Source organism: Hibiscus syriacus, unplaced genomic scaffold, assembly GCF_006381635.1.
Source record: "Hibiscus syriacus cultivar Baekdansim isolate YM2019G1 unplaced genomic scaffold, ASM638163v2 tig00110718_pilon, whole genome shotgun sequence".
NCBI classification, from domain to species: domain Eukaryota; kingdom Viridiplantae; phylum Streptophyta; class Magnoliopsida; order Malvales; family Malvaceae; genus Hibiscus; species Hibiscus syriacus.
This window is the reverse complement of record NW_024062837.1, coordinates 661027-686395: the sequence shown is the minus strand read 5'-3', so window position 1 is coordinate 686395 and position 25369 is coordinate 661027. Positions and strand designations below refer to the sequence as shown.

Below are 25369 nucleotides of genomic sequence, written 5' to 3'. Positions count from 1 at the left end.
GCCTCAAGGGTTAACATATTAGATTTAATCTCTAAATAAAATTGGTTTAATTATGGAGTTGGTCATCAGAATATCAGATTAATTAATATTTTTAAGATACTTACAAATTGGTCACCAAAATTGGTTTAAGAAGATTGAGCTAAACATAAATGAATGAACATGAACGAACATAACCGAACGAACATAACCGAATGTTCACGAACGTAAATGAACGAACAAGACATATATTCATGTTCGTTCATTTAATTAAACGAACACAAAATCTTGTTCATGTTCGTTCATTTAATAAATAAACGCACATAAACAAACTTCCCGCCGCACGGTTCATGAACGGTTCGCTGAACGTTCAGTTCATTTACATGCCTACTTCAGACATTGTAAATTATAAATTCATATAATAGTAAAATTATATTTTTTTATCCTTTAAAAAGTTATAATTTAGTTTTAACCTCTTAAATAAAAGTATGGCTTTGTCATGAAGTGGGTAAGGGCCCAATATGAAACTGGTTTTCAATTTTTATGACCATTCAAAAGATAAAATAATAGAAATTTTTCATTTTAGTATGATTCAAGTTTGTATATATTTTCAACAAATACATGTATGATTTGGTTAAACTTGACCATATGAATATGAGGAAAAGTTTTGGATTCTAAAACATGCAAGCGTCAAAACCCGATGGTCTAATTTTTCAAAATTCTTGTTAAGAAAGGATAAACTAAGTATTTAGTCACCCGTTTATTCTTGCGATTATGTTTTAATCATTCAATATATTTTTTAAAATCATATCTAAGATTAAAAAAGATAAACTAAGTATTTAGTCACCCGTTTATTCTTGTGATTATGTTTTAATCATTCAATATATTTTTTAAAATCATATCTAAGATTATATATTGGTTTTATTTTGATCAGTTGTCGACTTGTCGTTAAAAATATTAACGGTGATGATGATGTATCACCACAAGAAAATGACACATGATCATTGAAAAAATAAAAATATCACACCAATAATTTTATTTATTTCAACGGATTATCAACATGTAACATTGAGTGTGAGTTTAAAGAAAACATAATTTGATGACCAAAATATAACTATGAGAATAGGTGTGGTGATTAAGTACGTTGTTTACCCTAAAAATTGAAGGAATGATTCAAGGATCCCGCCAAAGATGCCGACGAGAGTAGGTAGTGCAGGTGATCAAAAACCAAACAACCATGCAATTTAAACGCTTAAAAAAACCTTGTAAAAAAGGGGGTTTCGTGTAAGAAACTGCAGAATCTATGATTTGGATTCGTTGTGTTAGTAAGATTTCGAGAGTGGGCCTTTCGATTTGGTTTCGGTCATTAATAATTCAAGATCGCTGAAGCTAAGCTAATGGAGATGGTGGGTGTTGAAACTTCCAACTCTCTTTTTAATGAATCTGATAACAACCCACGACCAAACCCGACTTTCCTCGTAAATTTTAATCCCCCGCTCTACATTTTAGTGCTTTAAATCAAGGTCGAAAGCAGGCGGAAAAAGCACAGACAAAATGGTGAACCTTGTAGCAGCACAAAGGCCATTGTTGCATGGGCTAATGAAGATTGCAGGGGTTCAGCCTTACACGGTGGAGCTCGAGCCAGGCACGGAGATGAACTTTTGGGTTCCTTGTGAAACAATCAAGAAACCTAAAAAGGGTGAAAAAAAGGCCACCCATTTGGAGCCACCAACAAAACCAGTGGTGGTCTTGGTGCATGGTTTTGCAGCAGAAGGCATCGTCACATGGCAGTTCCAAGTCGGTGCTTTAACGAAGAAGTACTCGGTTTATGTGCCTGATCTTCTCTTCTTTGGTGGCTCCATTACCGACAAACCTGACCGGTCACCGACTTTCCAAGCGGAGTACTTGGTTAAGGGTTTGAGGAAACTTGGTGTGGAAAGGTGTGTGGTGGTGGGGTTTAGCTATGGTGGGATGGTGGCGTTTAAGATGGCGGAACTCTACCCTCATATGGTGGAGGCCATGGTGGTTTCTGGCTCGATCCTGGCCATGACAGACTCCATAAGTGTGGAGTCTTTGAACAGACTGGGGTTCTCATCTTCTGCAGAATTATTGTTGCCTAATTCTGTTAAGGGTCTTAAAGCTCTTCTCTCAGTTGCTGCTCATAAGAAGCTTTGGTTCCCAGATCGGCTCCACAAAGACTTCCTTGAGGTTGGTTTACATATTATTACTCTTGGATGATCTCTCTCTATTTATGCTATGAAATATATTTCCTAACCTGGGAATGAACATTTTGCATGCATGACTGGTGATTCACATGATTTTCATGGGTTTGGATTAACATCTCAATCACTAAAATAATCAGAGTTACTGCTGTTAAAGCTTGCTAGATTTACCATGGTGGCTGACAGCTTAATGGAGTATGTTATCTATGTATGTATGCATGTATGCATTTTTTATATTGTTAAATCCGATGATTGTCATCTTAAAAAAACACAGAAAACAATTAATTTGGAGTAGGTAGAGAGTAGGAAGACAAAAGAATGATAAACAACCATGTTTTATGTACTAGGTTTATAATTAGCTCAACTAACTCTACCTAATTTCTATAAAAAGTAAAAATTATGGATCCTTGCATTGAAAAAATCAAGTTCAACCAACAGAAAGGAATACAAGTCAAATTTTGCCACGTTTGGAAACTTCCTGGAATCTGATCATCAATGAGCCTGGATGGAAATTGCAGGCGATGTTTAGCAACAGGAAAGAGAGAGCTGAACTGCTGGAGGGTTTGATCATTAGTAATAAGGATGCCACTATTCCCTCTTTCCCACAGGTTATTGAGCCATGATCCCTTTTACCACATGCTAGCTCTTTAGAATTCAGAATTCTTACTCCATTTTTCATATAAATAATCTTGCAGAGAATACATCTGCTATGGGGCGAGGAAGATCAAATCTTCAAGCAAGAGCTTGCTCACAACATGAAACAGTAGGTTTTGATTTTGAGTGTTTCTTTTCCTTTGTTTCCTTACATAGCTTTGGGTAATGAATGTGTATATATGTATACACTTGCAGGCAATTAGGTCAGAATACAAGCTTCCAAGGCATAAAGAAAGCAGGCCACTTGGTTCACCTGGAGCGACCCTGTGTGTATAACAGGTGCCTTAAGCGTTTTCTGGATTCATTGTTGCTTGCTGAACAAGTCAACATATGAGTCCTTCAAACTTACTGTCATGAAGACAGGAAAAGGGATTGGGATGGGCTGTGGACTCTTGTTGTAATGGACTATTTTTATGCAACTCTTCCATCTTCTGCCAAAGAAATGGTTATAAAATAAAGGGTAAACTACATATTTAGTCACTCAATATCACTTTATCTCCATTTTGGTCACAACCTATTTTTTTTCAAAATCATATTTAAAATTATGTTTTGGTTCCATTTTAATCATCATTGTTAAAAAATTAACAGAGATGGCATATCATCATAAAGTAATACTACTTCATCATTGAAAAATAAAAAAATAAAAAATTGGCATGTCATCAATTCTGTTTATTTTGTAAAAGCAAATGACTAAAATGAAACCAAAACGTAATATTAGATATATAGGCCTGTAAATGAATCAAACGTTCAACGAACCGTTCGGCTGGAAGTTTGTTTATGTTCATTTATTTATTAAACGAAAGAACATGAACAAGATTTTATGTTCGTTTAATTAAATGAACGAACACGAACAAAAGACTCGTTTATTCATTTATGTTTAAGAACGTTTGATAATCCATTCGTATATGTTCTTTCATTTATGTTCATTCGTTTATGTTTGTTTGTTTATTTTTGTTTATGTTCATTCATTTATGTTCTCCAGGCTCGTTTAAAATATAAATATTTAATAAAATTTAACCTTAAACCCATTAATATTTTTAAATTCAATTAATTTTAAACCCAAATAAGAAGTACTCAAATTAATTAAAGGCAAAAGGGTAACTTTTGCCCCTGTAGTAGACCCAATTTATCACTTTAGCTCCTATCGTATTTTCGCATCAATTTAGCTCTCGAAGTTGCTCAATTGCATTATTCTATACCCTACCCCTAATTTAAAACCCTAAATTATAAACCCTAGAACCTAAATCATAGATCTTAAACCCTAAACACTAACTTATGATTTATAATTTAGGGTTTTAAGTTAGGGGAGGGTATAGAATGATGGAATTAAATAATTTTGAGGGCTAAATTGATGCGAAAATATGATAGCGGCGAAAATGATAAATTAAGTCTACTATAAGGGCAAAGGTGACCCTTAAGACTTAAGAAAATATAAATCTTAAAATTATTCGAAAAGACAAAAACTCTTCTCAAATATAAACCCAATTAATTTTATGTTCATTCGTTTACATTCGTTCGTTTGTGTTCGATTGTCATTTAAACAAACGAACATGAACGTACACGAACAAACTATATTTTTTAATGAATGAACACAAACAAGAAATTTAATTCGTTTAGTTGTTTGTGTTCGTTTGTTCGGTTAAAGTTAAACGAACGAACATGAACATACTCTCGTTTGTGTTCATTCGATTCATTTACATGTTTATGGATATGGTTTTGAATAAAAAAACAATTGGATAACTAAAATGAAACCAAAGTGATTGTTAGGTGACTAAATACGTAGTTTACCCTAAAAGAAATTGGAACAAATTTAAAAGAAATTTAATTCGTTTAGTTGTTTGTGTTCGTTTGTTCGGTTAAAGTTAAACGAACATGAACATACTCTCGTTTGTGTTCGTTCGATTCATTTACATGTTTATGGATATGGTTTTGAATAAAAAAACAATTGGATAACTAAAATGAAACCAAAGCGATTGTTAGGTGACTAAATACGTAGTTTACCCTAAAAGAAATTGGAACAAATTCCTCTCTTATTTTTTGAAAATAATCATATGGTAATGAAAACATGTTATGAACCAACTGTTATTGACTGGTGAACAATTCAATATTCACGGTACAGGTTTGCTAAAGCCATGTGAACAGCTCATATACAACTCAAAAGAAGTTGGAAAACAAAATTGAAAAAGATAAAATGCATAAACCTAAGAACGTTTGAAACTCTTCCAGACTTCTTTCATGGACCCAAAGTGCCACAAAAACAACGGTGAATGCAGCCACACGCGTAAATTCTGAAAGCAGCTGCTCATAAGAAGCAAAGCATGTTAATTTTATAGGGGGGGGGGGAAACAGATATTGATAGAGAAACAGAGACCTCCAGCACTCCAGGTCAGAAGCAAGTTTGCTATCATGGTGATTGCATATTCGAATTAGTGAATCAAAGGGAAAGTAAATAAATAAATAAACAATTAAAAACCAAAGCTTTTGCAACCTTAAAGACCGTAGACCAATTTATGGCAATATATTGTTATTTACTGATAACCTTGAGATGGGAACAGGGAATTCATATTTTGTTGAATTTGTGCAATACCGATTAAAAAAATGTCCCTCGTATTCTTTAAGAGTACACAATATGAACAAGACGTATAAAGAGAACACTTGCAGATCTCCAACTGACCAAAAATGCATTTTTTCCTGCTAAATTTGGCACGTCCACTACATATATTTTGAATGGCAAGTTTGTCTCACCAAATTTGAATTATATTCACCATCTAAACGTTCAATTAATAGTAAAATCATAGTTAAACATCAAAGAATTCTGTTCTAACCAGCAGTTTCGAAGATATTACTGGCATAGAATAAAAAACCATTGAGTTGCTGAGGCACCATTAACCCAATCCGTATCTGCAGCACACCAATCACCACTAAAACTAGGGGTTCAATCAACGCTTTTTAGGGAAAAGAAAGAAAAGCTATAAATGAAATAAAAAATGTAAATAAAAAAACAAAGAATATAACGTCAAAGGATACCGATATCTGTTGCGCATGAGATCTCCAATCGAATTGTTGTTGTCTTGGTTGATGATGCCACAGCTGATGGGACTCATCGGATCTTTACATACATGAAATAAATAGCAACAAGAATGATTAAATCTCCCCAAACAGAGATAAATCACAAGAAACATGGAGGAAGACAAGAATAAGTAGAGGAGTGGATACACGGGTCAAAATATTGAGCTGATGGAGCAGAGACAAGCAATGGTGAAAAACATGGTCTCCACGTGAAGTTGAAAAGCTATTTGGTTAAAAAAAATATTAAAATAAGTCTTGATTTATCTCTAAAATTGTTTTTTTTTCTGAAGAATCTAATTCATGACTTGATTTATCTCTAAAATTGATAGATCATATTTAATTTTACAAAATAATCATAATTATTGTTATTATTATAAGATAGGTGGGGTAAGCAGATTAGATCCCTTTGATTTAAAAAGAAAAGAAACTATGTATTTTGTTATTCGCAAGAACTTCCATTGTCCAGTCAGCCAACTTTTAACATTCCTGGTACTAGGATTTCTTGTATTTTTCTTGTAAGCAGATGAGATTTCTTGTATTTTTCATTTCTGGAATTGTCCATATTCTTTTCTTTTTATTCAATGTATTACCATTTGCTCTGAAGATGGTTCTTTGGGAATTAGGATACCAGCTAGAATAAGAAACTGTCTTTTTTCTTTTTCAAACCATTCTTCCCTTTAACCTTGTTCATCCACGGTAGAGCTGCTATAGTTTGAGAATTATACCATCGTGGTAAGCTTGTAGCTGCTTCTTGATAACTCTGCAGTTTCTGATCTGTTTAATCACTTGGCTTGTGCTCAGTTTCTTGAATGGGGGTTGCTGCTCCATGCTATCCTAGTTCCTTTAAGCTACAAACAATTTCCGGGTTTAAGTAATTCTACTTGATCCACCTACTAATTATTTCAAGAACATAGATTCTTTGCAGCTACAGAATAAACTTTTTCAATTCATCTATGCCTGTACGGTTTAATTGTTACCGAGTCGGCATATATCATCCGGATGCATTCGAATTTTCTCCAGTTTTTGCCTATAGATAGAGGATCATATCATCACACTTTGCTTTCAGTGTTATTCAACAAATTTCTAATATGAGCAGACTTGTTTTTCCTTTTTGAATATTTTGAAGACGGATGATTTTCTCATGAACGGTCATGGATGACTTGTAACGCCCTAGATTGATACGAGTGATCTGATCTGATCCGATGTATCGCATTAGGGCTATCGGAACTAACCACCATAAAAAAATCCGAGAAAAATAAAACTTTTATTAACCTTTTTCAAACCATAAAACAATTTATAAATAAAAACACAACTTCAAAAAAATCAATTACATATTAAAATAGAATCTAATAGTGTCTCAATATAAAGAATAAATGTGACCTATGTATCCTAATTACACTTGTACCGTACTCTCAAGTAGCGCTGAAGGAACTCCCAAAACTGATGACGTTAGCTACATTGGATCGATTCTTTTAACTGAAATGGTAAGTAACGGAGTGAGCTTTGGGAAGCTCAGTAATACAAAACTACCAGGTGATGTTGAAGTACATGCAGATGAATGGTAAGCATACAAAATTTTCTTATTGATTCAGGCATCTACAGGTTTTCGTGAGGAGTTGAGGTTCCACTGATATTTTTTCAAGTAAAAACAGGAAACTTACAGTTCAGAGGAAATGTTCAGAGGATCAGGTTTAGAAGATCGAAATCAGATGTCTAGTGAGTTCCCACAAAACTAGAATAAATGAAATCATAGATTAAAAACAGTAGTATTTTATTTCAGTAAAACAAAATTTTAAAATCATTGTAATACCCTCACCCAAATACTTCATATGCAGTCCCCCAGAACTCCATTCATAAGGGCTTACCCTAAGCACACATCAAAGAAGTCGCCCTAAGGGAGTACCTTGGGGCCTATAGGCCTACCCAAGGGTCACCTTAGGTTCGTAAAGTTTTACCAGCTTTATCAGTGTTGAACCTTCGTACTCCAGACTCCTACCCATACAATATCCAGTAGAAATCAGATTGAGCAATAAACTATAATATCAAAATCATGATATAGTAGAATGTTGTAAAAATGACAATGTAGTTATTTAAATCACATAAATGCCCTCCACTCGTACACTATATGCAGTTCCCCAGAACTGCATCTATAAGGACTTACCCTAGGTCCATTGGGTGTAGGAGCCAACCTAAGGGAATGCTTTGGTGGGTTTTAGAGCCTACCCAAATAATACCTTGGGCCTTAGAGCATACCCAAATAATACCTTGGGGCCTCAGAGCCTACCGAAGGGAACATTTCGAGCCTAAGAGCCTTTCCAAGGGTTACCTTAAGTCCGTAAAGATTTACCAGCTTGATCAGAGTTGAACCTCCATACTTCAGCCTTCCCAGATAGTGTCCTAATAAAACATTTCAATTAGTAACTAGTAGTTCCATGATCCACACATCATATATATTTCATTTTCCAGTAAAACAAGTAACCAGTAAATCAGTAAAAACAATCATAAATCAACCATATATAAATTTATAATTTCAATACAAATAAAATGGTCATATAGAACATAGCACTAGAAGATTCAGTTATTTTTCGGAGGCACGCAATAATTATCAAGAAGGGGAACGCAAACTTCTGTAAGTTGATTGGATTTCAGAAATGGGATCCCTACTAAAAAGAGGTTCGATTACTAACAGATCCAATCAGACATTCAAAATTTGATATTTCAGGACATCTAAGATTTGAGGGCATCATGTAAGGATTCAAGAACTTTTACATCAGAATTAATTAGGATTAAAATATATTAGGAGTGATTCCATTGATCATACTTATAGGGGAAATTTTGACATTACACTCCCAGAAGAATTCTTAGAATTTATCCCAATGAAGGTAAAACAATAATTTGCAATATTCAGAATTTATATCGAATTATTAGGACTCTGAACCAAATCGAACTAAACAGATCCCACCATCGTGATACTTGCCAATCAGTCAAACAAACATACTACACAACTATTCACTTAATACTAAATGCACTATTTATATGGATCTCCATTTGAATCAACATTGAATCTATCTTCAGAAGACAAACGTATATTCCAATAGTGTTTAATTTATTTTTGTATTGCAACAATATTCAAATGTCTGACAGTTTGGGTCGTGCTCTATAACCTTTAGAGGCAGTACAACATTTAGGTTCATTGGTGTTTCCAAAGTCTATGTAAACCTTCACTTAATCCAAGTCTTAAAGGTAATTATAACTTTTCAATACTCGATGTTATTTTAGTCATTTTCTAGCTCGAGAGCATTTCGATCATTCTGTTCGATCCAAGCATATGCATTATCTCTGGTAATTTGACCTTCAAGCATTTATTCAAGAATCATAATCCTAAGCCCTTTACCATCTTGGAAGTCATAATCAAATACCAGGGTTTTATTGGCAAAACAAGCCTTTAATAGGTGAAAAAGTGGTTTTATCGAGTAGGTATAACTTTCAGGGTTATTTCCAATTTAAGGGGCAATTCTTGTCCTTTTTACATCACAAGGATATTTTTGAAATTTCTCATCCATATATATCAGACATTTAACCTTTAACAAAAACAATCAGAATTTACGGATCCTACGTTTAATTAATTTACTAATATTCACTAAGTTTGGATTTATTTCTTATCGATCTTTCAATTCTTTATGCGAGTCATCCTAGTCTTATTCAGTTAACTAACTTTATATTGAATTCAATTCGAGTCTAGCAATAATTAACTACACATAATTGATCAATCGTTACCATTCATGCATTTACCAATTATCAATGGATTTCATAAAAGATACAAAATGTAGTAGAATATTATCTCGATTTTCGTGTACATCGATTGACAATTAAACTCCATTCGAATGACCTCACACTTGATTTCAACATCCCATAATATCTCGGTGAGATGGAAAAATAATAAACATCAGAAATAGAACTTAAATTGGAAAATATTCGAATCGGAAGATAAAACGTTGAAAAATAACTTATCTAGTTTGAATTTGGTGAAACAGACTTTGGATTCGAACTCAAGACGTCGAAAAATATAAAATATGTATTTTTCGAAAAAGTTGACTTTTTGGTCAAAGTTAACAATCAACCTTGGTCAAAGTCAACGATCAACAGTTTGGTCAAAGTCAACAATATGAGTTGACTCAGCCAAAGTTGACCTATTGCAAATCAACTCAGTGTGTTGTCTCAACAGGTCGGTTCGAGATAAATTGGTTCGGTATAATCCTACTGGTTCAGCCCGGTCTGGTTAAACCAGATCGACTCTAAAAAGTTCCTTGCAAGCCGAGAAGCCCCACGCACGATGGTGGAACGTGACGACTACATCTAGGCCGGTTCGAATGATCAATTACTCCCTGTTCAATTTCTCATCAATCTAATCAATATCAATTCAGAAATCAAGCCCAAAACACCATGAAATAACCCGAAAATGAATCAGAAACTTACCCTAGTGGCAGATGACGGAGACATGACGGTGGAGCGACAGACACAGTTGGATTTTATTCAGAGTCAGCAGTGGAACACCACGATGAGGTGAAACGACGATGAAATCGACAGAAAATCACTAAAAATAGCGACGACGCTAGGGTTTCTGACGAAGCTTCACGAAGCTCTCACAATAATCTATGACAAATCTCGACTAGCCGTTAAAGGGGTTTTGATCATAAAGGAGCGACGATTACTTTCTTGGTGATGGTGACGATCACGACGATCGGAGACAATGACAACAGGCGATGGACGACGATGGGGAGGGTTACCTTAGGGAATTTTTTTTTGGGGGTTTTATTCTAATTTGATTTGTAAAAAGAATTTTGAGGATTTAGAATTCTGGTTTTTTTAAACATTATTTTAATATTTTATATCAAGGAACAGTGCTAGTGGTAGGGGCATGGGCTCCCTTACCCTTTAGTCACGGTTGAACTCCCCACAGCCATCCTTTCCTTTTTCTTATTTTTTTAGACAATAGATGGGTAAATTCATAAATTAGTCTTAAATTACTTAAAACTAGGAAACTGACCCATAAATTTTAGAAGTTTACAAATTGGACCCTAAAATATAATTAAATAAATTAAATCCAATAAATTAAAACTAGGGGTGTTTCATGACTGTAGGTGCATAATGTGAATTGCACAGAACTTATGAATTTGGTTGATAGAATTATAAAGATATTTCCGAAAATCGAAGATGCTCGACCTGTGCTCCTCAGGAGTAAAGGCACTACGTTTGCTAAACAGTGCAATTGACTAGGCAAAGTTGCTTCTTCAATACTGCAGTGAATCCAGTAAATTCTATCTGTTTTTTTTTTGCTTTATTCATATACATTTTGTTATGGCCTGATTGTTTATGGAGGGCAATGTTCTTAAATATTGCCATTGCAAGGCCGGTCGTTGATGTTCGTGAGCTTAAATGGAAAATTCCTATTCTTTATTTTATACTACTACATTTGTTTTGTTGGTGTTGATAGCTCTCTGCAATTACTTTCAGGTAATAACGACAGATGCATAGTTTCAAGATGTCACAAATCAAAAAACTTGTTGGTAGAAGGTTTATGCCAAATTCGGAGTATGGTTCCCGCTATGCTTGCTGTTGAGGTTTGTCAAATTACATGTCGAATCGATTATATTTCACCCTGCTTTAGTAGAGAAGCTGTTTTTCTTCTTGTATCCCAATCCCTACAGTCGAATCGATTATATTTTACTTTTAGATAACTTTTCTTCATGATGTTGTGTTCTTTCCTCTCATCAATAACGAAATGCTATTTGCAGATCTCTCAAATTCTTGATGATCTAAGAGCTGCGAAATTTATCCCTGATGAACTTGAAGAAGAGGCCGGGAAGGTTGTGAGAGAATCGCTCCGGAAGGGAACTGCTGCATCAGATTCAATGGAGTATGCTGAAATTAAAGCTCTTCAAACAGCAGCATTGCGACTTCATATTACATCTTTAGTAGCCATCTTCCTAGAGAAAAGATCCATAAAGAAGTTGCTGGAAAAAGTCGCGACTCCGACCAACAAAAGAAAAAGATCTTAAGATATCTTTTGTATCTATTGAGGGAGTATGCGAATCAGATTATCGAAGTGCAAACAGACAACACAACTGATCAGAATGAAGGAGCGTTTGGAAGTAACGACCCTCATACTAATTTTATGCACGCTCACTCTTTTAACGTGGAGTCTTGTACGGAGTATAAGCAGTATGATGCTCATGATAAGTATTGATACACTTCCTGAGGAGTTTAGATGCCCCATTTTTTCAAGACATATGTATGATCCTGTTATCATCGCTTCTGGACAAACATTTGAAAACGGGAGTGAAACTGGCCCATCTGTCACTAACTCAAAATGCTACCAGGAAGGATATGTTATCAAATGGTGCATGAAGTATGGAATCACCATTCAGGACCCAAGCATGCAACCTGACGTGTTTCACTTGCTGGAAACTTCTTCCACTTCCATAGCTAGTTTTGGCAGTTATATAAACTATCCGCACCATCCATTGGACATCAGCAATATATCACTTGGATCTTTAGATACTAGTTATACTTCGGATGGATCGCGTAACAAGAACGGGGATGGCTTAAGTTTGGCACCAGAGCAGAAGAGTGATGATCTTTGCCGAGATCATTCTTTGGGATGTGCAAGTAAGATGGATTTGGAGTCTCTATCCAGCCTTGCGGACCTGACTGGGATTCACAATATAAGATGGTTGAAGATATGAAAAATCATTTGGAATCTGACAATCTAGCCTGTTTTTCAATGTCATCTGAGAATTTCATCGAGCCTCTAATCAAATTTTTGAGCAGTGGTCATGATTTACATGATATAGAGCATCAAAAGCTGGATTTCAGTTGTTATCGACATTTCTTAACCAATACAGGTAATATGTTCTATCGTGTGCCATAATAACTTGATCATGTTTTGTTAGTGTCTGTTATCCATTATTGGAGTAGAGAGGCTTACTTCATTGGTTTCCGAGCTTCTTGCAGAAGTGGCATAAGGTACCTAAATAAAGATGCATATAGTCTGTTGTCATTGTTCCTTGACTCGGAAGAAACTAAAGAAGTTCTCACATCATGGAAGTATTATCTTGCCATAGCAGTTGTAGATCAAAGATTGCTGCATCTGGTGCCATTATTTCCTTTTTAAATATCCTCCACTTGAATATCACATATTTCCGAGAACAAGCCATTAAAATTTTACGCAATCTGTCCTCAAGCACGGATGTTTGTTCCAATTTGGTGCGTTTGGAATGCATCCCGAAATTTGCTCCATTCTTACAGGACAGCACCCTCGCAAGGCACTGTATAGTTGTGTTGAGAAATTTGAGCCGTAATGAATAGGCCAGGGCTTCTATTGCTTAAACTTCTGGATGCATCGGTTCTGCCACCATGTTACTCGAGAGCGGCAGTCACAAAGATCAAGATCACGCGTCGGATATTTTTCTTTCATTGTTCTCGCAATGTGTCGAGTATTGTCTGTTAGTAATGGACGAGAGTGACATATTCGCTGCCCTTTTTGATGTATCTGTTAATGGGAGTGACAAAGGGAAGGCAAGTGCATTGGAATTGCTACGACTCCTTAGAGGTACTGACAACGATGAGCAACAATTAGAATGCTTTCGATCCGACAATGTAGCACTGAAGATGCTAACAACAACGCCAGAGACGGAAGTCTCACAAGGCATGAACTTGTGCCAGATTGGTATAATTTAAGGCCGACTGGGAAATGAAGGCCATCTCTTCTTCTGTTAGCTTTCTTAGAAGCTCGGCTGGGTTACCTCCCCAAACCTGTAATTGTAATGTAAACAAATTTAGAACTTCATTACAGCCTAACCTACTTCAGTAAAAACAATAGATGAAGTTTGTTATTTTGCCCATAAATCATACAGATTATAGTTTCATTACAAGTTTTGTAACCCTAGCTCCCTCGTTAAAAATTATTAGTCCTGTCCTTATGACACAAGATACCATGACATTGAGAAAAGCACTAAGAACTAGGATGATCACCATATCATACAAATTCATAATCATTCCTCACAGTCATTGCTACATTCTTAACCTTACCACGTAATTGCTTCAACTTATAAACCATTCTCAAATGCCATCATGGACCTTGGTTGTAAAAATGTTCCATCTCTGGTGCATGCTTGGTGCAAACGACATCCTTAGTTTCAATTTCGTAACACGATAATGATCGTAAGATTCAAAAATTAAAAGAAAAATCAAATTCTAGAAATATTAAAAAAATGTATAAGATTAAAAAAAACACTCGTGATATATTTTTGGAAGTAATATTCTTTTGTCAAAAATTATTATAGTTTTAAATACTTTTAAAAATAAAAGATATGAAATCTTAAAATTAGGAAATCTGAAAAAAAGGCTCAAGTTTTTTTATACTTTTCTATTTTTAAGTAATTATTTTTAATTTTTTTTATAAAAAGTTAAGTAAATTATATTTTCAAAAACACTAATAACTTGATAAAACTAATTATGATTTTTTTAAAAATGAAATTTTTTAAAATTACTTAGAAAAAATGTTTTTTATGGGTTTTATATATTTTAGATTTTATTATAAATGACAACAATTTATTAGGCATATCATGTTTTCAAACAGAAAAATATGAGAGACTGAAGTAGTAATAAATAATAAAAAAAATTAAAAGTATAGCATATGAAACATATATTAAGCGTTTTGTTTTCTTCGTTTAATATTGTAAATTGTGTGAAAAAAAGAAAGAAAGAAAAGAAACATAGAGCTAATTTCCTCGTATTCTTTCTTCTTTGGCTCTCTCTGGTGTTAGCTTCCATCGTCTCTGCGCCCCCATGAGGTACGCCTTTAGCTTTCACTCCAGTTTCTTCCCGTTTCGCAGCTTCTCATCAATGCTGAAATCCTAATCAGAAACTGTAATAACTTTTTCGTTTGTTTACTGCTTTCAAACTGATATATTTTGTTAATTTATTAACTATTTTTGGTGTTTTTCTTATTATTTTTATCAGGGAGTGTTAGGGTATTGGTTGATCTATTGTCTGATCATTTGATTTGCTACGAGAGATCTGTTGAAGAAAGTAAAATCTAGGGTTAGGGATCTATCGGATTCCATCTAATGGGTAAATATGACGGCTCTAACCCTCAGATGGCATATTGCGGAGTTGGGAATAACTTTGTTTCAGTCAACCTGAACAAGTCCTATGGCCAACAATCATCTAAACATCACTACCCTTCACATTATTCAGGTTCTTATGGGTCGAACAGGGGTCGGACCGTTGCTGGTGGCAGAGGAGGGGGAGGAATGGTGGTTCTTTCGCGACCTCGGAGCTCCCAAAAGGCTGGGCCCAAGTTATCTGTTCCACCCCCCTTGAATTTACCATCCATGAGGAAGGAACATGAAAGATTTGATTCGCTGGGGACTAGTGGCATGCCTGCCGGTGGTGGGATTTCGGGGAATGGGCCAAGACCTACATCATCCGGGATGGGATGGACAAAGCCTGTTACAGTCGTTTTGCAGGAGAAAGAAGGGTGGCATGGTAATCATGTGAATTCTGGGGTTGATCAGAGTTCCAATATCGATGATGGCATAAGTAGGGGAAATTGTGGTGTTCCTGTATCACCTTCGGCTAGGCTGTGTTTGGTAGGGCCAAATATCTCAGTGTCTGCTTCAACTCAAGGTTTTCCGCCTCTGGATAAAGCTACAGTGTTGCGGGGAGAGGATTTTCCTTCATTGAAGGCAGCCTTGCCTATTGTATCAGGGACTGAAAAGAAACACAAGGATGGTCTGTGTCAGAAACAGAAGCCATTGGCAAGGGAGCTGTCTAATGAGCAAAGGGATGGTTCTCGTTCGAGTTCGGTTATTGATATGCGCCCTCAATTGCATTCAGGAAGAATTGCTGCTGACAATGGCTTGAGTGAGAATGGTAGTGAAGGACATGGTGTAATTGGTTCTCGTTTATTAGAGCAAGGCAAGAAGCCTGATGATTATTTTCCGGTTCCACTTCCACTGGTTCACTTGAATCCAAGATCTGACTGGGCTGATGATGAACGTGATACAGGTCAGGGTTTTACAGATCGGGGAAGGGATCATGGATATTCAAAAAAGGAAGTCTACTGGGATAGAGCTATCGATATGCCAAGGGCTGGTGTGCTGCCACACAGGCCAGCACATAGTCCTTTAGACAAATGGGGACAGCATGATAATGAAACCAGACGAACTCCTTCCTCTGAAGTCTCTAAATTGGACCCTTATGGAAGAAATAGAAAAGTACCAAGCAGAGAAGGGCGTGAAGGAAATTCATGGAGAGTTTCTTCCCCTCTTCGTAAAGAGAGAATTGGTTCTCATGAAATTGCAAGTGACAAAAATGCTTTTGGATCAATGTCTTCAAGTGGGAGCAAAGAAAAGGAGAGTAAATATATTTCGTCGCCGTCAAGGGACAATGCTAGGGATGATATTGGAAAAAGGGATGTCGGTTATGGAAATGGAGAAAAACAAGCTTGGATCAACACAACTGAAAGGAATGTAAGGGACCATTACGGCAATGAACAGTACAATAGATACAAAGGTGATGCTTTCTATAATAGCTCCTTATCAAAATCTTCTTCTTATGGTGGTAAAAGATTTCCTGCTAATGACCCTGGACTAAATCTTGGTATAGCAAAACGTCCTTTGTCCAAGAATGAAAAACCATATTTGGAAGACCCTTTCTTGAAGGACTTTGGGGCTACTGGATTTGATGGAAGGAACCCATTTGCTAGCAATCTTGTTGGGGTCATAAAGAGGAAAGATGTGCACAAGCAAACTGATTTTCTTGACCCTGTCAGAGAATCATTTGAGGCTGAACTCGAGAGAGTGCAGAATATGCAGGAGCAGGAGCGGCAGCGAATTGTTGCAGAACAAGAAAGAGCTTTGGAGGAAGCTCGTAGAGAAGAAGAGGATAGACTGCAGTTGGCAAGGGAAAAAGAAGAGCAGCAGAGGAGGATAGAAGAAGAAGCTAGGGAAGCTGCATGGAGAGCTGAACAAGAGCAGTTGGAAGCCTTACAAAGGGAAGAAGAGCAGAGGATTGCCAGAGAAGAAGAAAAACACAGGATTCTTATGGAGGAGGAAAGGAGGAAACAGGCTGCTAAACAAAAACTCTTAGAGTTGGAGGAAAGGATTGCCAAGAGGCAGGCTGACACATGTAAGAGTGGTGGTAATATATCTGCTGGAGCAGATGAGAAAAATTCAGGTATGGAAAAAGAAAGAGACGCATCAAAAGCAACAGATGTGAGTGATTGGGAAGATGCTGAAAGGATGGTCGAAAGAATAACAACTTCAGCATCTTCAGATTCTTCTGGTCTAAATAGATCCTTTGAAATGACTTCTCATCCTCACTTCTCTAGTGCTTCGGAATTTTCAGATAGAGCTAAGCCCTTTAATTCATGGAGGAGAGATGTATTTGAAAATGGAAACAGCTCTGCTTTCACTGGTCATGAGACAGAAAATGGTAACCGTAGCCCCAGGCGAGATATTGGTGGTAGACCTTTTCCAAGGAAAGATTTTTATGGAGCAACCCCATACATTTCTTCTAGGCCTTACTATAAACTAAGGGTTCCGGAGTCCCACATGGATGATTTTGGTCAGCCGAAGGTTCTTCAGAGTTTGAATGTTTCTGCAGATGGTGACTGCCACGGCAGGAATACTGCGATTGAATCTGGATATCATGACAATCTAGCTCAGAATTATGGTGATGCGCCACGGGGGCAGCATTGTCGTGGTATTATTTATCCTCCTAACCCTGAGAGATTCTATAACAATCCTGAAGTCGATGGGCTTTCTTCCTTTGGGAGGTCACGATATTCTGTGAAGCAGCCTCGTGTTTTGCCTCCTCCATCTGTGTCTTCAATGCAGAAAACCTCATATAGAGGTGAGAATGTGTGTCCTGGTCCCTCGACATTCCAAGAAAATGAGGGACAATCTACTCATGCAAGAAGAAGTGGATTTGGCTTGGAGGGAGTTTATGATAGTGGTCGTCAAGATGATCTTGGACAGCATAAAATTTTAGTTCGTCAAACTGATAATACCAATAATGAAGCCCAGAAAGTGGAAGACTCACAGTCATCCCTATCTGTTTCAAGCCCCCCAGATTCCCCAATACATCTTTCTCATGATGAGTTAGATGTGTTTGGAGATTCTACTGTATCATCTGTTGAGGAGGGTAAAGAGGCTGGGTTGTCAGTGCAGGGGATTGAACCCTTTACCGTTGAAGCTGGGAAAGAGAATGTTCAGATTGCCTCAAGTTCTATTTCTGCTGGTGAAGATGATGAATGGCCTATTGATAATAAACAGTTGCAGGTGCAAGAAGAATATGATGAGGATGAAGATGGATACCAGGAAGAAGATGAAGTGCATGAAGAAGATGATGGTAATGTTGATCTGATGCAAGAGTTCAATGAAATGCATCTAGAGGATAAGCAGTCTCCTGACATGATGGACAACTTGGTGTTAGGCTTCAATGAGGGGGTTGAGGTGAGCATCCCAAATGACGAGTTCGATGAAAGTTCGAGGAAGGAGGACTCTGCATATTCAATATCTCAGATTTCTGTTGGCACTGTAGAAGAGAAGGCATCTTTTGATGGGATAAATAGTGATAGAAAACCCCTTCAGTCCATGGATTCATCTTTCCAAGGGAGTTTAGATAATTCTAGAATTTTCCAGGAAACTAAGAAGCCAATGCAGGATCTTGTTATTCAACCTACTGCTGATCCTAAATCATGTGAGGTAATGGATAATGTGGATGCTACTGGTAGCTCCAATGGGTTGGCTGAGCATACTCTCCCCTATTCTGTCGTAACTGCTTCCAATTCAACATCTGGTCTGAGTGGCACACCTAATGCTTCTGTTCCAACTAAGGATGAAGTACCTGTAAAACTCCAATTTGGGCTGTTTTCAGGCCCTACATTAATACCTTCCCCAGTTCTTTCCCTACAGATTGGTTCAATGCCTCTCAATTTGCATCCTGAGGTTCGAGTTGGACAATCTTCCGGCCAAATGCACACATCACAGCGTCCTCTCTTTCAATTTGGTCAGTTAAGATATACATCTCCTATTTCCCAGGGTATGCTGCCGTTGGCTCCACAATCTCTGTCTTTTGTCCACCCAAATGTTTCAGCTAACTTATCCCTCAACCAGAAACCTGGAATCCCTTTTCAGCAGTCCAGTCAAGATACTTCTGTGCTTAATCTAATAAAAACTGAAGTTTCATCTCTTCTGGAAAATCAGTCGGGTCTTCCAAGGTCTTGGGATTTATCACATGGGAATGTGTTGAAAGAGGAAAGTTCCATACCAGCCAGAGAAAACAGAGAGAATGTTGTGACAAAACATGGTCATGTAGGGATATTAAATATTGGTGAGAATACAACTTGGTCAGACTCAAGTTTCCTTTCAGAATATCAGGGGCACCAGAATTCAGTTTGCGGGGACTCCAAACCCTTGTCTTCTAAACAATCTGGCAGTGACATTCAAACTGTTCTGACATCATCCCAGTCAGCTCCGAAAGATAAAATTTTAAGTGGAGTAAGAGGTCAAACTTATAGTAATAGGGGGAAAAAGTACGCCTTTGCAGTTAAAGGTCCAAGATCTGCTTTTCCATCTTCTGAGGCTTCTCGCCAAGAGTCTACTGGATATCAAAGGAGGGCTCGGCGTCCTCGGACTGAGTTTAAAATTAAGGAAAATTCTGATAAGAAGCAGTCTTCTAGAATGGTTTCTTCAAACCAAATTAATCAAGTTGAGCTGGCTGAGAAGTCAAGTGCCAATGAGAGTTCTGGATTTTCTACAAGAGAAGGGGTGAGGAAAGTCACTTTGAATAAGTCGAAGCAGAGAGTTGAATCAGAATATTCTACTTCAGTTCTGGGCAGTTATCTGCAGATAAATTCTGGGAACAGGAATGGAAAGGGGTTGGGAAAAGAATCATTGATGAGGAGTTTGAATGTCCCACACTCTGAAGAAAGTAATCTTAAGAGGGACATTGAAAAGGATGTAGATCCTCCTTTGGAAAGTGGCATTGTGCGCATATTTGAGCAACCTGGAATAGAAGCAGCCAGTGATGGAGATGACTTCATTGAGGTCAGATCAAAGAGGCAAATGCTGAATGACAGGCGTGAGCAGAGAGAAAAAGAAATCAAAGCAAAGTCTCGGATCACGAAGGTTGTTATGCACTTATTCATGATTTTACAGTCAGATGTTCCCTTTCTTTTTGTTGGTTCAGTGCAATATGACCATGTTTCTCACCATCATACTTTTTATTTTATTGAACAGATGCCAAGGAAACCTCTATCAATTCCACAAAGGTCCACTGTCTCGGCATGCTCCCATAGAACTGCTTCAGCAAGTGGCGAAGAAACGGAAAATGTCGGCTCTGATTTTGTCACCACTGAGGGACGTAATCTGTCAAATAATGAACCAGCAACAGGATTCGTTGCAACCATAGTATCCCAACCCTTGGCTCCAATTGGCACTCCTGCCACTAAAATTGATGCACAGGCCGATATAAGAACGCATGCACTGAAGTATATACCTATCTTGAAACGGTGATGTACAAATAAAAACTATGCATGCAAAGTGCTAAATCTGATGATTTTCTACAGGTCACTCCAGACAAGCTCCCTTCCAGCCGCCTCTGGTTGTGGACCCAACCTAGGAGCAGGCTTCATGTTTGAGAGCGACCATAAGGTTCTTGATAATGTTCAGACATCTCTGGGTTTGTGGGGTAATTCATGCACCAGTCAGCAGGTTTGATTACAGTTATTGGCATATTAGATTCTGTAGGAGTTTAGTGTTGCCCTCTGTTTCTAGATCTGCTAGACTCTTTGGATTCTGATTATTTCTCAATTTTGCCTTTTGTGCATCTTCTCACCAGTTTTCATGGGATCTCTATTCTCCTCTTGTTTTATATTCTGACTGATCTGACCTGCATAGCTCCTATGGTCTATGCTATTTTTATTATTACTTTGGAATCAGATTGATTTCACATGCATGCCTTCCTATTTTTTTTTGTTGCTTTCAACTTCTCCTCAACATCTTTAACTAAGGATTGGAGGAGTTCTGCATGTGTGGGGCCCTAATTTTTAATGTTACGCATGTCTCTTGTGTGCATCTCCATTCTAGATTGCGAATGATTAAACTTAACATTATGAAACATGATTGAACTGTCATTTATTTTCTGGCTTGTCGGTCTGATATTTATTTATTGATGACTTTAGTTTGAGTTTATCCTGGATTATTTTGCTTGTAGATGCTGCTATTCTTTCTTAATTGTTTGGACGGTAAATCTGAGAAATTCTAAGATGAATTTGGCTGCAACATGTAGGTACTGACACAGGTCCAACTTGATGATGCATTGAAGCCTTCTCAAGTTGATACTTGTGCACCTTTTGGAGATCATACTAGCCCCATTATGGATCCTAGCATGTTATTGAAGGGAAAGTCATCTCCTGCTGCAAGTGCACTAAATACTTTGTTTGCTGGGGAGAAAATACAATTTGGTTGGTGAATTATTTTTTTCTGATATTATATAGATTTTTAGAATTATTGATACGGCCTAAATTGTCGTTTATACAGGAGCAGTTACATCTCCGACAGTTCTCCCTTCTGGTGTTCGTGTCGCTTCACATGGTATTGGCCATCCAGGTCCATCTCGATCAGAAATTCAAATGTCTCACCATGTTTATGAAGCCGAGAATGATTGTAGCTTTTTCTTTGAGAAAAAGAACTCAAATGAATCTTGTCTTCATTTGGAAGATTGTGGAGCTGAAGCCGAAACAGCTGCTTCTGCTGTTGCTGTTGCAGCTATTACTAATGACGAGATTGTTGGGAAAGTTATGAGTACCTGTACTGTTTCTGCTTCAGATGATAGAGGTTTTGGAGGTGCAGCCATTGATGTTATCGGTGCATGTTTTTAATTATAATAGTCTGCAGTCACAGGAGCCATGTATGTTTTTCATTGTGCTGATGTTAATAACTTTGTTGGCTTTTTTTCTTTGCAGTTGGTTGTAGTCAGCAATTAGCAAGTCAATCCAAGGCAGAAGAGTCTCTCAGTGTTTCTCTTCCTGCAGATCTTTCTGTTGAGAATCCTCCAATATCTTTGTGGCCACCTTTACCTAGTCCACAGAATTCAAGCCAGATGATTTCTCATATTCCTGGAGGCCATCCTTCACAAGTCCCCTTCTACGAGATGAACCCCATGATTGGGGGTCCAATTTTTGCCTTTGGGCCACACGAGGAATCTTCATCTAGTCAATTGCAGCCTCAGAAGAGTAGCTCGCCGGCTTCAGGTCCCCTAGGGACCTGGCATCAATGCCCGTCTGGAGTAGATTCCTTCTATGGTCCTGCGACAGGATTCACTGGCCATTTTATCCCCCGACCTGGAGGTATCCCTGGGATTCAAGGCTCACCCCATATGTTTGTGTATAACCATTTTGCTCCTGTTGGACAGTTTGGACTAAGTTTCATGGGTGCAACCTACATCCCATCTGGCGAGCAACCAGATTGGAAGAACAAGCCTGCTTCTTCAGCCATTGGTGAAGGGGATGTGAACAATTTGAACATGGCATCATCACAGCATAATTCTTCTAACATGCCTGCTCAAATCCAGCATCTTGCCCCTGGCCATGGTTCGCCTCTTCTGCCCATGGCTTCTCCACTTGCCATGTTTGATGTGTCTCCTTTCCAGGTAAAATCACCAAACCTCAAGGTATTGGCTTCATGAATGCATTTTTTTTGGGGAGCCTAGCCTCCCCTTTTTTTTCCAAATTAATTTGTGTTTCCTGCTCAGAAGTGAGTTGCTGATATGGATGTTCTGGAAGTAGTAATCAATGCTTTTGAACTGAATTTTATTTAATTGGTGCATTTTTAATACTGGATGATAAGAAATGTCGTAGTTTTTTGGCATGTTTTGTTTGGTTTGACGGTTTAAAACTCATTTTCCCAACTTCTCTGACCTGGATAATGCACACCTTTAAAAAAAAAATTCAGTCCACGACAGACATGCCGGTCCAAAGTATTTGGTCTCACATTCCTACTTCACTTCTGCAGGCTGTTCCATCATCATTTCCGTTGCAGCAACAGGCTGTTGTACTACCTTCTGGGTTCAGACATGTCCCTCCTGTTGACAAGTCATTGGCTAGCGATAGATTCCTCGAGACCCAAACATCAGCCTCTGACGCCAATCTGAAATTTCCTGTGACGACAGAAGCAACCTTCACCCAGTTGCCTGATGAACTAGGGTTGGTGGAAGCATCTAGCTCCACCATTGCTACCACTTCTGCACAACACGTTCCTAAAAGCTTGTCCCTCACTGAAGTTGCAGATACTGGCAATACTGATGGCCAAAATGGTGGTGGTATTAAAAGTAATTGCCAGACTACAATCTCTGCGGTCAAGTCTCCATCTTCCCAACGAAAGAACATCTCACCTTCCCAGAATTACTGTAATTCATCCGGGTACGGTCATCAGAGAGGAAGTGGAGTTTCACCAAAGAACGGCTCGGGTGAATGGAGTCATCGAAGAATGGGGTTCCAAGGAAGAAACCAATCCGTTGTTGGAGACAAGTACGGCAAGGTAAAGCAGATTTATGTGGCTAAACAAACCAGTAAAGGGACATCAACATGATGATGGTGATGATGATGATGGGAAAATAAGCAAAAGAAGCTTATCGGACTAAAGTCAGAAATAGGTTGAAGGAGTGGAGCATTTGGTAAATGCTGGGTTTTGGAATTTTACCAGTAGGAGCTAAGCTATCAAATTGCTAAGTTGGTTTCCCAGATGAATATTTGCTATACTGGTTAATAAGTAGCAGTTTTGATTTCTAGCTAGGAAGAGATCTGGGGATTTATTTGGTGTGCCTAGTTGACGTTTACCTCTTGTTTGTGTGGAGGAGCCTTCATTTATTAATCATATTTCAGAGAGTTCCATCAAATCTTATATGAAACATCACTTATGAAGCCACACTAGACTAATCCAACAAATTCAATTTTAAATCTTTTGCCGAGCACGATTCTGATAATTGTTATCTTTTGAAGTTTTGAGTTCGAGTATTATATTTTCTGAACAAAATAACTGAGATTTTGGGTTCGAGTATTATATTATAAACATTCTCTTTTAAGAAAATAATTGAGAGTCAAAACAAATATCATCTTTAGTCACCGCATGCTAATAAAAAAAAATCTTTTGCTGGGCGCAGTGGTACTAGTCGTGCTCCAACTTAATGTTCCATAAAATGTTTCAATAGAAGGGGATGGAACCCGGGATTATTTTAGTAAATTACACACCCAAGTCATCTAATTATTAATATGTTTTTGTTTTGGTCACATTATGTTAAGTTATTAATAAAATTACTGATGTCACCATTTTAATTGATATAATAATATATTCAATCCTTAATACTTACATATTTCGTCAATTTGATCTTAATTCCGAATAATTTAATCCTCCATATTTGTAAGTTTTATCAATTTTTCCTTCATTTTCCTTTCACCAAGTTTCTCAATCTCTTCGTCTTCTTTTTTATCTGTTTAAAATTTTCAACTAATTTTCTTTTAATGTGAAAGCATTTTGGTGATTCCATTAGGTTTAACATACAGGGGCGGAACACAGTGAAGGCTAGTGGGGGGAAATAGCCTCCTCAAAACTTCAAAAATTGTAATTTTGACTCTTAATATTTAAAAAATTAATTTGGCCCCAAATTTTTTTAGGAATTCAGATTAAGCTTTTAAATTTTTGAATGTTCTTAATTAAATCCCTCCAATAGTTTTTAAAAATTCTCATTAAGCCTCTCAAATTTTCAAAAATTTTAGTTAGATAACATATTTTTATTGAAAAAAATGTAAATTGAATCCTTCAATCTTTTTTGAAAATTTAATTTTAACCTCTAAAGTTTTTAAATTTTGAGTTAGTCCCCCAAACTCTATTACCAAGTTCCGCCACTGTTAATATATGTGACTTTTTTACAAAAACTATATTTGTAATGTTCCAAAAATTTTCTGACAGTCGAAAAGTGTTGTAATCGGCAAGTGCTAATAATCAGTCATTGATAATAATCTTAAATTCGTGCAGTGTACAATGTGTTAGAGATTTAGGAAGAGATTTGGAGATTTAAGGAGATCATAATTCAAAATTAACCAAGTTCCACTCAAATTATATATGAAACATCACTTATGATGATGTGGAGCGGAACTGGAATAATCCAATAAATTGAATTTTAGAGTCTATTGATTTCAAAATAAATTCTGAAAAATGGAAATATTTTTTTTGAAAAATAATGTTTAAAAATCATTTTATTGAATTTGAATACTGCTACATAAATTATTTTTATATTTATAAATAGTTTTTCTAAATTATTTTATATTTTAATTAAAAAATTCTTCTTAATGATGGTTCGACATAAGTTGCTTGGAT

The 25369-nt window shown here is 37.0% G+C and overlaps 2 protein-coding genes and 1 pseudogene across 2 annotated transcripts; all 3 read left to right on the top strand.

Moving 5' to 3' along the window:
* The first annotated feature begins 1504 nt into the window (after positions 1 to 1504).
* LOC120139005 (epoxide hydrolase 4-like) lies at positions 1505 to 3337 on the top strand. The gene is made up of 4 exons (XM_039154361.1): positions 1505 to 2184; positions 2717 to 2806; positions 2894 to 2961; positions 3048 to 3337. Exons 1-4 carry the CDS (start codon positions 1531 to 1533, stop codon positions 3184 to 3186), a joined length of 951 nt encoding a protein of 316 aa, XP_039010292.1. The 5' UTR covers positions 1505 to 1530; the 3' UTR covers positions 3187 to 3337.
* Positions 3338 to 10419: 7082 nt separating this feature from the next.
* On the top strand, positions 10420 to 13661 carry LOC120138995 (annotated as a pseudogene).
* Positions 13662 to 14679: 1018 nt separating this feature from the next.
* Positions 14680 to 23859, top strand: LOC120139004. The gene is made up of 8 exons (XM_039154360.1): positions 14680 to 14776; positions 14946 to 20122; positions 20234 to 20484; positions 20563 to 20707; positions 21285 to 21459; positions 21536 to 21868; positions 21961 to 22646; positions 23009 to 23859. Exons 2-8 carry the CDS (start codon positions 15053 to 15055, stop codon positions 23582 to 23584), a joined length of 7236 nt encoding a protein of 2411 aa, XP_039010291.1. The 5' UTR covers positions 14680 to 14776; positions 14946 to 15052; the 3' UTR covers positions 23585 to 23859.
* The last annotated feature ends 1510 nt before the right edge of the window (positions 23860 to 25369 follow it).